Raw genomic sequence first — 14,143 nt, 5'->3', positions numbered from 1 at the left:
CAATCTCCTTCTTGGCCCTTCTCAACTTATCATCCCGATGATCAATCATCTCTCGAGCTTCTTGAAGAGCTTCTTCAGAAGAGTTAGCTTCTTTAACCAACTCAAAATTGATTGACTCTGCCTGCTCCAAGCAATATTTCAGCGAGTCTATCTCCTCTCTCACTGTAGCAAGCTCTAACACTGAGGCTTCGAGGGTAGAGCCAACGAAATTGGCTAAATAATGTCCAACCTGTATAAACTTGTATGTAATCATTAGGTGCTGCAAGTCACGAAAGACTAAAAGAAGAGATCCGAAGATGCTCTACTTAAGCAAGAGATCTCAGAGCACCCATCATCCATTGTTGGGCCCCTTGCTCATTCATGTACTGCTTCTCAATAGGAGAGAGAAAGCTTCAGTTCGGTGCTCATCCGATAGGATGGTGTACTTCAAAGGCCTATGTATTACATGAGCCGAGTTCTCCATAACACAGAAATCAAGTAGACCACATTGGAGAAAGCGGTGTACATGCTTGTAATTCAATAAAGAGATTGCATTCATACTTCCAAGTGCCTACTAACCAGCCTATAGGGTCAGTTCTTTACTGACCTTAGACCTTGGATCAGCTAGCAAAGTGGGCTGGAAGAGTTTGACATAAAATGCTTCTCTCAGCCATTCAACAAAGTTCAGGTTTTAGTAGATTTTGTTCTAGAATATACTATTCCTGAAGAGGAACCCACATTGGAACCTAAGGAATGTTGGATCCTCCATATAGATGGCTCTTCTAACACAATAGGTCTCAGAGCTGGGCTAATCCTCACTAGTCTGGAAGGAATGGTTGCCGAATATGCTCTACATTTTGGATTTAAAGCCTTGAATAACAAGGCTGAATACAAAGTCTTAGTTGCTAAACTTAAGTTCACCAAGGACTGGAAGTTCGGCACCTATGGATTTATAATGATTCACAGATTGTCATCAGTTAAGTGCTAGGTAAATATAAGGCACGAGAGCCTAGCACGATCAAATATCTATAAAAGATGAAGGACCTTGCATTTGACTTTGCATCCCTGAATGTTGAGTAGATTTTCAGGTTAGAAAATACTAAAGCTGTCCACCTGTCAAAACTCGCTACCTAGGGAGCCGCTGACCTCAGGAGGAGCTCGTTCTTGAAAATGTTGGAGAGTCTGAGCATTGAGGAAGTCCTGGTAAGGTAGACTGATCATGAGCTAAGTTAGATAGATCTGATCATCCAATTCTTAAAGGATGGAATGCTACCAATCGATCATGAAGAGGTCAGGAGGTTGAGAAACCAAGCACTTCGATACTTGATGTATAAAGAGAAATTGTATAAGAGATCTTATTCATTACCATCGCTTTGATGCCTTCACCCAATAGAGGTAGAGTATGCTCTTCGAAAGGTTTACAAAGAAATTTGTGGTAATCACTGGTGCAGGGCCCTTACTTACAAAGTGTTGCAATAAGATTATTTTTGGCCGACCATATAGCAGGATGCAGTTGATCTAGTATGAAGTTATGACCAGTGCTAGAGGAATGCAAGCATCCAACATCGGCCTCTGATCCCCTTGGCAAATGATCATAATGTCTTGGCCCTTCGTCCAATGGGGGATAGACATCCTCAGACTATTTTCAATTATTGCCACACAAAAGAAGTTTCTGCTCATTGCAATCGACTACTTTATGAAGTGAGTTGAAGCAAAAGTATTTGCTCGTATCACCGAAGTCAAAGTCCATTATTTACTGATTTAGCTTGCCATGAGCTGTTATCATAAACAATAGATGTCAATTTGACAGCTAAGTTTGCAGAATTTTGTAGAGAGCTGGGGATCGTGTATTGCATGATCTCGATCATGCATCCCCAAAGTAATGGCAAGGCAGAAGCAACTAACCAGACTTTACTGTAAAGATTGAAGATGAGAGTGGATCAAGCTAAAGACCTATAGGTCGAAGAACTTTATAATGTACTTTGGGCTTATCGGATGACACAATGTCTCTATCGATAAAACTCCATTCAACCTAGCCTTTGGGATCGAGGCCATGATTCCTCTCGAGGTCGGTCTACTTTCACTCAGGTGGAGAATTTTATTGGAGAAAACAATCCAAAGGACTTGAGGGCAAACTTAAACTTGCTAGAAGAGATGAGGGAGTGAGCTGGACTTCAGATGACGGCTTTTCAATGAAAAATAGCTCGGTACTACAACTCAAGAGTCAAAGAAAAAGCCTTCTGAGTAGGAGATCTCGTCCTATGAAGAGCTAAAGTATCTCGCCCAGTTGATCAAAAATAGATATCACCAAATTAGGAAGGCTCGAACCACATCGATGAGGTGGTGCATGTAGAAGTATACCGACTTTGCTGACTAGATGGAGTAGTGATTCCTCGAACGTGGAATGCCAAAAATTTATAAATTTATTATCCATGATGTATCTTTTATTAGAAAGCAATAATGACCTATTTTTTGTAGATTGACAGTGCCTTCTTCACATTCTTGATTATGAAAATGGCCAACGAGCACTCTTTGTTCTTGGACGAGTCGAGTGGAAGCCAGCGACAAGACCAACAGAAGCTTCTTATCCTCAAACGAGTCTAATGGAGGTCAGTGATACGGCCATGACACTCCTCATTCTCGGATGAGTCAAGTGGAGGCTAGTGATATGGCCAACGGATGCTTCTCATCTTCGAATGAGTCAAGCGAAGACCAATGATAAGGCCAACGGATGCTCATCATCCTCAGATGAGTCGAGTGGAGGCCAGCAATATGGCCAATGGATATTTTTTATCCTCGGACAAGTCGAGCAAAGACTAGTAATGTGACCAATGGATGCTCCTCATCCTCGGACAAATCGAGTAGAGGTTAATGATGGGCCAATGGGTACTTCTCGTCCTCAAACAAGTCAAGTGGAGGTCAGCGACAAGGCTAACAGATACTTCTCATCTTTAGATGAGTCGAGCGGAGGCTAGCAATGAGGCCAACAGGTGCTCTTTATTCTCAAATGAGTCGAGCAGAGGCTAGCAATGAGGCCAACAGGTACTTCTTATCCTTAGATGAGTCGAGTGAAGGCTGATGATAAGGTCAATAGGTACTTCCATCCTTGGATAAGCATACTTTGTCCTTGGATGAGCTATGTGAGGGTTCAAAGATGGGGATAACTCCCCATCGAAGTTTGACCTATACGGCTTTGGTCATGAAGAATAACAAGAAAAAAAAAAAGAACATCGATAGCACACATTAAAGATAAAATTGGAAAAGTATTTGTATTAAAGATAAAATATTTATGATGGGGAGGTCGACTCGTTATAGTCTATTCAATCGAAGCAGAAAAATACAAAAGGGGTCTAACCACAAAATTTGCTTGATCAGGGCTGAGCTCAAATACAAAAAACAAAATAAACAAGTTCTAGGTATTGGTAGGGGCATCTAGCTTCTCGGCTGGAGCTTTAATCTCCAGCAGCACAATCACAGGTGGAGGCTAGGGGATAGTTGCATCTTCGGCCAGCATAACCTTGGCACATCTCGACTCAGCCCCTTCCTCGACCCCTGCCTCCTCGTTCGAAATGGCCTTAACTCCAGCTCCTTCATCCTCCTCCTCGACATCCAACAGGCTGAGATCGATATCAGGAAAGAGGCCTTGGATCTTCACCCTACAATCTATGAGACCTTGCAAATAAGAGTCAATGGCAAAATCCAGCTTGATTGTCATGAACTCTTCTGAAGAGTAGAAAGCCTCAACCGCAGCAGTCTTCTTGGCCTCTGGCTTCTTCTCTTATTGGCTCACTGTAGTGCAAAGACCCTCCATTTGACGAGCCTCAACTTGGCTCCGAGCATTGGTGACCTTGGCCTCCAGTGATTTTATCTTGGCCTTCAAGGACTGGACCTTCCTATTGGCCACTGCTTTAAATGCCAAGGCTTCATCTGCCTTCTTCATGGCATGAGCAGCTTGGGCCTTAGATTGAGTAGCTTAGGCCTCAGCCTCCTCCAAAACCTATCAAGCTTGCTTCAGAACACCCATGAGGTGATCCACATGGTTGACGAGCTGAGGAAAAAATGAAGTCAAAAAAAAAAAGAGAAGAAAAAGGAAGAGGAGGAGCTTCTTACCCAAAGAAAATAGTCGTAAGAATGTTTGATGCGATACTCGAGGCCTTCTGCATTGATGGCCTCAACATCGGCCAGGAGGATCGAAGCCTAGAGGACTTCATGGGCAACTCAGTTGTTCGCGAGGCCCAACCGGTAGTCTTGGGTCCCCTACCTAGGATGGGTAAAAGGCTTCTTTGAAACTGAGGTAGGGAGCCGACCTGTCATGGAGAGAAGCATATGGATACTTAAGGTGTGGTCAAACCTTAGAGAGACGAGGACATGGAGGAGGATGGAATTTTCTCCCCTGGAGTGACCAACTTGAGCGCAGGCATGACTAAGACTTTAGAAGTGGTCTCCTTCCTCGGGGCCAAATTTCGAACTGGCATCTGAGACATACTGATGGTAGGTTGGGTGAGGATGGGTTCAGCTCGGCCCTGCTTAGGAGCAGGACTGTTGTCTGAAGACTTCTTTCTCTTAGAAGTGTAGTGTAAGCCTTCAAATTCCTCAAGCTTCATATCTGAAAAATGAGAGTTAGCCAAAAGAAATTGAAGTGAAAAATACAACAAAATATTAACTTATTCTGAGGATCGGCCAGGCTCAACCTGATCTTAAACAATATTTCCTCGGAGAGGAGTTTACGAAGAGAAAGAGTAGCATTGCTGAAGATGAGTTTCATAGTCTCCTCCTTAGCATCTAAAAGTACCAAAGCTTTATTTGATGACCCTATGAAGTACCAAAGTTCCATGGCTACTCAGTTAAAATAAAGAAATAGCACTCCTTCCAATTATGGACCGAGGAAAGAGTGCCTTAGAAGAGGCATCGTCCCATCCAAGGAGAGGCGTACCACTATCTGATCTCCTTAGGGTGTTTCTTAAATGAAAAATATGTCTGAAAGAGATAGATGATCGGTTCAATCCCGAGGTGGAGGCAATGAGCAATGAAAGCTACTATTAGGCATAAAAAATTTGGTGCCACACTACGGGGGGGATCTTGAAAGGCCTAAGGAGCTCTACAACTAAGGAATAGAAGGGCAATCTGAGGCCAATCTTTAAGAACTCTTCATGGAGTTCGACTGGCGACCTCCTGCTTAAATTCTGGAGGGATTTGATATTGAAGGCAGAGGACCTCCAGATATTCGCAGGTGAGGATGGAGCCACTCGAAAGGGGCTGAAGTTAGGCACCTCCTTAATCTCAGAGCCTTCTGAGGAAGACCTGACATTGGATTGAGGGTCCTCATTGGTTGGGTCATGACCAGAGGACCAGGTGCCTGAGGACAAGTTCGATGTGCTCATCCTTAGCGAAATTCAAACAAAAACTAACCTAAGGATGATGGAGCAAGCCAAGGATTGGATCTCAAAAGTCCGAGTTTGGAGTTCAGCTACAGTCGAGGTTGACTACGACTGCCGACGGCAATCACCGGAGGCTGTTGAAAATCACCTAAGTGCTCTACTTTGCTCTAGAAAAAATAAAATAATAAAAAATTTGAAAAAATGATCGACTATTTATAGGAGCTCGGATGGCTCTGATCTGATGACGATTCGTCTAGCCACTATTGATGTTCATCAGGTGACAGCACGATATTGGGCATAGCCGAGCTCACATGGATCTATGGCCTCAATAATTCAGATTAACAGATCAAAATGATCATCGAGCCAATCTTCAACATGTGTTCTAGTGTCTATGGACATCCAAGCCCAATTGACAGCGCATCCCTGCCAAGTTGACCTTAGCTTTGAGTTTGTACTCTATTCAACCGACCTCAGCCTGAGCTCTGGCTCGGGAGTGGGTTGCATCTATTATGGACCACCACCTCAGCCTCGATGACTAGGTCCTTGACCACAATCGAGATCTTGAGGGATTTGGTCCTCGATTGATAAAGAGGCTACAAGAGGTTCGCTATAGCCAACCTGAAGAAGTTGAATATGAGAATCTAGATTAGTTAGTCTAATCCAATAAGCTCTTAATCCTGGAAAGATGAGATTCAGACCTTGACCATGGAGGAGGTAAGTAGAGGTCGACCATAGCTGATTGACCTGAAGAAGATCTCCAAAATAAGGCAGTAGTCTCAATTGGGAAGGAATCCATTCTCCTCATAATTATGGAAAGGCTAGATAAAGAAGAAAATCATCAAGATTGAATTATATCCCGATGGCAATTAACGATTGGCTTGGTATTGCAAATATGGAAACAACCACTGCCATTATGATCCGCATGTGATATCTGCGGAGAGGCCTGTCTTCCCAGCATATATGACTCTTACTCCCTCTCTACATAGAAGAGAGAGGGGATCTCAAATAAGTCCTCAAAAAAAATCTCAATGCACTCCACTCTCTCTATGCTCTCCACTTCCCAACTGACTTGAGTGTGAGGGTCCCTATCAAAAAATCTTCTGATCAGAGGCATTGTTTAGGTTTCATCTCAACTGTCGATGTTAGCCACTCCAGCACTTTATCTCAGTCGAGGACTCATCCTCCTCATTCTATCCAAAGAGTCTTCAACTGAGGAGATTCACACCATTACCACTCATTGAAATCAATTCCAACCTTTACGACTTGAGATTTGGTAACAACACCTCCAAATATATATATATATATATATATAATGTACTAGGCCAAAACTCGCTCATTAGTCACTATTGGTCATTTGATCATTAATTGGGGATCATAGGCACAATAGAGTCTACTTTGCTCTTGTAATATTGACATGTCCTGCTAATATACGGTGTTCAAGAATATACAATTTAGAATTTGAAATCTAAATGTCTTCCTACGCTTGGATTGAAGGGACGGCTGCATCAAGAAATTCAAGATCTATTAGTGGTTAAGGTGTTTCCTGGGACAACATCAACATCAAATTAAAGAGAAAGCTGCATCAATAAATTTGAGTCCTATTGGTGGTTAAGGTGTTTCCAGAGACAACATCAACATCAAATTTAGAGCATGTGTAAACAAATTACATGAATCAATTTGGAAAATTAATAGCTCGCTTTGATACATCTTCATTAGATTTTTGTCATTCTAGGGTTAAATATGATATAATGCCGATGCATTGAGTACGCTTATGAAAATTGACACCTAACTTGTGTTTTTATACGAAAGGAACCATCTATGATAACAAATTGAGGATTATACACTAGCCCATGTTGAAAATCATTGCTTGTATATACTAGGATTTTATTTCTAATTTTATTCTATTTAGTTATCCCACTTAAAATAGATAATTTTTTAATCTACATAGTTATTCCTTCTAGACTAATTATTTTTAGATTTTAGTAGTTATCAAACTTTGTCTTTTTGTAGGCATTGGTGAGGAGTGAGATACAACCTTCTTATGTTGCTCAATTTTTTTAATAAAATTTTTTTTTGCCTTAATTTTTTTCTTGTTGTTATTTATTTTGGGGTTTGTTTTGGCCATCCTACAGCTTTTATGTATATATAATATGCACTATCTGTACTACAAAAAGTTTATTTATTTGAGAAAAGAGGATCACATTAATCCATCCAAGCTGTCTCAATTGAGTTGGAGCATGATGGTTGTAGGCATGCTTCAAAATGGAGGAGATTTTGTGCTAAAAAGTGGAGGTTCCTTCCCAAGTATTTAACATGCAACTCTAACATCATTCTTAGAAATCATTGGTCTCAATCCCATCTTATCTCCATGGGCAAAAGCTCTATATATTATGGAATTATCAAGTAGTAGAATATTGAACTTTGGCTCAGCTGTATCTGGTGGCTCAGGACCGGCCAAAGCTTATATTATATTATTTATTTCATGCTAAATGATTCATTAAGATGAGATGTTTCTATGTATTGCATCAATTATTTAAGCTTTTCTATTAGGTCACTGAATTGCATGTTATGTTAGTTTCTGGGAACGAAATTTTATGGAAAGCTGCTCTTTGACGGTTTTTATTTATGATGACAATGGCTAGCCTGAATAGAATGTGTAACCTAATATTATATTTAAAGATAATATAATCCAGATATGGAGAGTATATTATCAATGTCAATATCAAATTCATGGCAAAAGAGCCATTAGACATTTGAAGAGTGTTTGATTGGGGGGAGTGAGGGTCTGGAATCTGAATCGAAATGGGTAACTTCTATTTCAACCGTTTAATTGGGAGGCATCTCATTCCGATTCTGATTTCAGGATAAAATAAGAATAGCTCAATCTATATAGAACTTAATCCCTACTCTCCTCTATAGATTCAAATTTTCATTCCAATTCCGATTACAATTCCGATCACGCATGAAACGCTTCGGAGGATTTGGCCATTCCTATTCCGATTCCAAGTCATTCCGATTTTCATTCCCATTACGATTTCGGTTACGAACCAAACATCCCTTTAGCATATTGCAAAGGAATGGTGTTAAAGATTTATAAGATTATGAGGGCATGTTTGGTTCGGAGAGTTGAACTATAGAATAGAAATGCAAATGAGTTATCTCATTCTAACCATTTGGTTATAAGTAGTCTCGTTCTTTCAAAATTCATTCCCTATTCTTTTCATGCATTGGAAGAATCTGATTTTGATTCCTATCATGAACCAAACGTACCTAGAGATTTGACTATTTCAATCCCGATTCCAGTCTATTCGATTGCGATTCCGATTTCAATTCCGGCCACGAACTAAAGACGCACTTCTTGTGACATGAAAATATCTTGTAACCGTGGCTAAATAAGGTAGGATAGCTGTCCAGGTTGAATGGTTTAGCTGCATATGATCCGCGAATCTATCCACATGGTGCCATGCGCTAGATATTGGACCTCATGGACAAGAGTTTGTCTCTGTATAACATGTCTTATTGGATTGTCCGTGGTGTTTTATAATTTATAGTCTGGTGGTTGATCTTTTTAAGCACAAGAATAAGGAAAAGTGTGAAGAAAGAGGGGACCTTCACTTGCGCTTGTTACATTTGGAGATTCTACACATCAAACCAGGTAACAGGGACACCATCTGCTCCTCGTCCTTCACATCGCAGGGACCAAGAATCATCTATGGTGAACTCAAGTCTCTCGGACAAGCACCTTAGCTACCCAACTTCAATGCAGACACATTTCGGATTGGATCGGATCATGTCAGGCTGGGTCATTTTGAATCAAGCAACAACTAGTTTAGATTAGATTAGATTCTTAATTATAGAAAACTGAATTAAGATTGTTTTTTTGTTTGGATTTAGAGCCTACAGAGGAAAGTAGTCTATTCTCCAAATTTGGGTTGCATAGGTTGAACCTAACACAGAAAACATATTAAAAAATTTGAAATTATGGCTAGGTTTATGTGTGGTTCATCTGGCCCAAGTTGTATTCATAATTTCAAGCTCATCTCAATTCTGGTACATTTCCAGCTCAACTTAAGGCTAAGGTTTGTGGAAACAGGCTTAAGCTGAGATTGGCAGAGGGTGGTAGCACAGTGAGCGAAAGGCCATAATGGCTGCATGAAGTCAGGCTATTTTGCAACCTTAAAAGCAGGCATTCTCTAAATACATCTAAAAATCTCATAATTATCAGGTTATTCATTTCTTTTTTCCTTCAGAACCCATAACTTATTCTTCTACATACCAACATATGGGAGCTTTATGCTGATTATTCTTGAAGAGCCACTTGTGCACATCCTTCTCAAGTCTCACTAACACTACAATTAGGGGAAAGATTAAGACAGCAGGGGCTTTTCGATGTCATCGGCTCGTTGAGTTGAGTTGTCTTCAGCATTGACTGAATCTAAACCTTTATTTTTCTTTGCCCAGAGGAACATGTGAAGGCCAGAAATCATGAGAATTATTCCTGATGGACTGCATGACGACAGTGCACTTGGATTAGCACTCAAGTTAGTATTGAGAAGAGCACGATGCTAATAATAATAATAATAAAAAGATTGCATTAGGAGTATTTAATTTCAAAATCAAGATTTAATCCTTTTTGATGAAATGAAATCCTTGAATTTTAATAGTTGACAATTTTGATCAGTTTTGGTAGCAGCATTTGGGTTATGGAGTATTTGGTGCCATCGGTCCGACGTACCGCTCTGCAGGTCCTACAAGCCTAAATTAAGCTTCACCAAAAAATGTTTGGATTGGAGATGAACTGATAGTTTGTCCTAAAAGAATAGCCGAAAGAACTGTGGTGCAGATTGTTTGGATGGGCATGAGGATTGCCACTAGGACTGGACCCTTCTTGTTGATACCCCATGCCTGACTTGCTTGATATCCTATAGTTAGCACTGTCCCCTGCTTGTTATAAAAACACAAAAAAATAAAGGAACAATAATATGAAACCCCACTTTAATAAAAATCAAGACCAGAACAAAAAAACTGTAGTAGAAGATTATAAATTCAATAATGGGTCTCAATGGATGAAGAAATACAATACCCCGATCACAATGCCGATGATGCCCATAACACTAAATGGAGATCACAACACACAGAGAGCGGCGCTGGAAAGCTGCGCATCGTTACAGCCTGCAATAAAAGCAATTTTGTTAAGGGATGATTACTCATACTAATTACGGTTACTAGCTAGGAAATATTTTTATGCCAAGCTTCTTGGAAACTGCACTTGGAAAATGTCCACAATTTTCCTAGCACTTGAAAAGTGCAAATAACCGAGCTGCAAAACCTAATAATAGAACCACTGGAAATCCACTTCAAACTAGCTTCTCTATTGTCTATGGTTTTATCGACTATTTTTGCATACACACCTAGTTGCACTTTGTCTATTATTTTGGATATCTGATTCCATCCCTTTAGGGACTGATTTCCACTGGAATTGAACCCCCACTCTCTTGCTACTTAGGCAAGAAGTGATACGATCCGATCGAGCAAGAGCTCGGTGGTTAAACATGAAAAATTACAAACCATGTAATAAGATTTAGATGTTGGTTACCTGCAAAACTGAGTAGCAAGATAGGCTGACAACTGCTGCAAGGAGACTGAAGCAACCCAGCATTTAGTCCTTGGAGGTTTCACCTAAGAATAACTTGATAGATGTCAATTGGTGCGAGCTCGGAGGGCTCTGTAAGAAGTTAATGATCATGGCTCCACCCAAGCACACCAAGGTACCCAAGACCTTGGCTCTAGTGTACTTGCACCATATGTCAAATTTCTCAAGCCTAGAAGAACAGCCAAGTCATTATCATAGAGAGAGAGAGAGACTATTTCAAGCTGGTCCAGGCTTAAATTGGGGCCCGACCTGAAAATCCAGGCCTTGCCGAGTTTAGGCCTCAAAAATCATGTCAAGTTACTGGCTAGACTAACATGTAGAGGCAAGTCAAGCACAAAATTCCAAGGTTTTTGTTGTCCATCCTAGCTGCTGCTGCTTCTTTGGATTTGTTATTTATAAGTAGAAGAATTTTGCCTAGCCTCCATATATATATATATATATATATATATATATATATATATATATATATATATATATATATATATATATATATATATATATGTATGTATGTATGTATGTATGTGTGTGTGTATACGTGTGTATATATATATATACACACGTGTGTGTGTGTGTGTATGTATGTATGTGTGTGTGTGTGTATACGTGTGTATATATATATACACACGTGTGTGTGTATATGTGTGTGTGTGTGTGTGTGTGTGTGTGTATATATGCGTGTGTGTGTGTGTATATATATATATATATATATATATATATATATATATATATATATATATATATATATATGTATATGCATATATGTATACATATACATGTACATATATATGTATCTGATGTTCAATTCCACATGGCGATAAAGTTTTGACTGCTGGTTAGTAAATTTCCTTTTTTGCAATCAATCCTATATAAATGGGATGGGGATGATTTAGAGTAGTGGTTGGAGATCTGTGCCTCCTAATTTATAATAATAATGATGGTAATGATAACTATAATAATAATGATGATAATGATAACTATAATAATGATAATATTGATCATAATAATAATAATTAATATTTATTATTATTGTTACTGTAGTCATCGTCATCACTATTAGTTGGTGCTAGAAGTGTTGTGGTGCATGGGTATATATTCTAAATGCTACTAAATTTATGTTTTTGATGCTAACTAGGCATGTTTTAATTCCATTTTGGAAAGTGATTAATTGTTTCAAGGTAAGTGGAGGCTAAACCTCCGTGAGCCACCGAATTTTATTAATAAAGAGAATATTCACAACATGACATTAAAAGGTATGATGATGTACAAGTATATTCTCACCATCAATCGAGTGGTTTCCTCACCATAATTTACATGGTTAGCCAAGATCTGCTCAATGATGCTTATGAGTCGATTTTGGACATAAGATATCTAGATACTTGAATAAAATTGATCTCACACCTCACTTGAAGTTATGCAAAACCCAACTATACAAGTGTGTGCAAGTATTTTTGTAATCACCATCAGCTTGTTTAGGAGAGAGTATCACCTGAGACATGCTGCAATGAGGAAAATGAGGCCAGGAACAAGGTTCGGCATGGTTGAAGCAATCGCTGGAAATGTCATCTTTGTCCCATATAAGATGAGAGCTTGTAACAAGGTCACCTTGAAGAAATATACATACATACATGCTTAATTTTCTTTAGAAATGATAATATATCTTTATAATATGACTTTCTACTTCTCATACTTTGGTAGACCAAACTGTGAAAAAGAAAAACATAGACCTGACCCATCTCCATCATATTGCATTCTTCTAGATTTAGATCTAGCCTAGTTCTCTTGAGAAAAAAATAATGAAATCCAAAGCTTGCTCAAAGTTCAAATTAAGTGATGATGCCTTGCTACCATGTGAGTTGCAGCTAACTTCACAACCTTCAAATTCCAAAAAAACAAGTCATCAAGGACTCCTTACCCTCCAAGGGCTCTAGCAGGATGAATTGAACAATTAAAGTGAGACCCAACTTTGTAGACCATTGCTTTCTGCACAATAGATGCATACAATCAATAAATAAAATGTTTAACCTCCAAAGAAAATTATCTAACGCATATATGGTTGAAAAGCAGTAAAAAGAATGAACAAAGAAGAACAAGTACAACTTCATGGCATCCAAAAAGTTGTTGTGAAGGGAGTTGTAGTGATACTTCTCAAAAATTATTGCAAAGGGAAGGAGGGTAATGGCGGTGCCCAAGCTCCAGAAAATAACAGCAAATAAAGGATTGAGGCCAAGGAGGAGAACCCATTCCATGAACACTCCCTGGATCCCATAGAAGATTTGGCCTGAGAATAGGAGTGAGATGATCAGGAGTTCCTTCAGGAATCCCTTTCTAGTGGAGGAGCCCAACATCTTTAAAGCGATCAGAGAAATTTAGTCGGAGATGGAACATAGAATTTGGGATTGAAAGTTAATTTATAAAAACCACTGAGCATTTTAACTCTCTAGTGATCGGAGGATGTTAGAGATGAGTCTTAGAATTCGAGATTGGAAGATAATTGAAAGAAACCACCAAATGCTTGCTCGTATAGTACCATCCCTTCTGATCTTAAAAAAAATTAATAAAAATAATTAGTAAAGTCATTAAAATAATAAATCCAAGCTGATGTGCACCATTAATGCAAGGAATTTAAACTTTCCGGGGGGATGTTTTTGTACGACAAGGGCCACGTTTTTGGTGGGTAAGAAACTTATTTGGAAATATATAATTTTTGGATAAATATTTCTTAGATAATATATAGATAATAAAATAACCTATTTATATTTTTTTACATATTAAAAAGTGATTCTAAAACCTATTATTTTTATTCTTTTGTATTATTAATTTTTCGAGAAAGTTGTTACAATTTAGGAATGCAAACGGATCAAATCAGATCGGATCATAAGTGATCCTGATCCGATTCGATTTTTATTCGGATCTTAATATTAGACCCAGACTCAATCCAATAATAGATCGAATCCATAGTTAAACTTTTTGTCCATATAAATTATCGAGTTCATGTATAATCTAATTTCAATTTGAAAAATTTGGATTTGAATTGGATCCAGATCATGCATATAGCAATGAGTTAAAAATTTTAATTCATATTTTTTATTTAATTTATGCATAACGGAAGAAAAGTCAAGACTTTGTTAAACAA

At 38.8% G+C, this 14,143-nt stretch overlaps 1 protein-coding gene across 1 annotated transcript; it reads right to left on the bottom strand.

Moving 5' to 3' along the window:
- Positions 1–4,331: 4,331 nt before the first annotated feature.
- Positions 4,332–12,633, bottom strand: LOC105055001 (WAT1-related protein At5g47470-like). The gene is made up of 6 exons (XM_073246379.1): positions 12,497–12,633; positions 11,048–11,179; positions 10,954–10,999; positions 10,455–10,529; positions 10,157–10,298; positions 4,332–4,585 (listed from the first exon to the last, which is right to left on the bottom strand). The coding sequence occupies exons 1-6, from the start codon at positions 12,631–12,633 to the stop codon at positions 4,332–4,334; spliced, it is 786 nt and encodes a 261-aa protein (XP_073102480.1).
- Between the last annotated feature and the right edge of the window lie 1,510 nt (positions 12,634–14,143).

The sequence above is a fragment of the Elaeis guineensis genome, chromosome 12 (assembly GCF_000442705.2).
Source record: "Elaeis guineensis isolate ETL-2024a chromosome 12, EG11, whole genome shotgun sequence".
Lineage (NCBI taxonomy): Eukaryota > Viridiplantae > Streptophyta > Magnoliopsida > Arecales > Arecaceae > Elaeis > Elaeis guineensis.
Note: the sequence above shows the minus strand (reverse complement) of the source record. Positions and strands in the feature narration are given on the sequence as shown.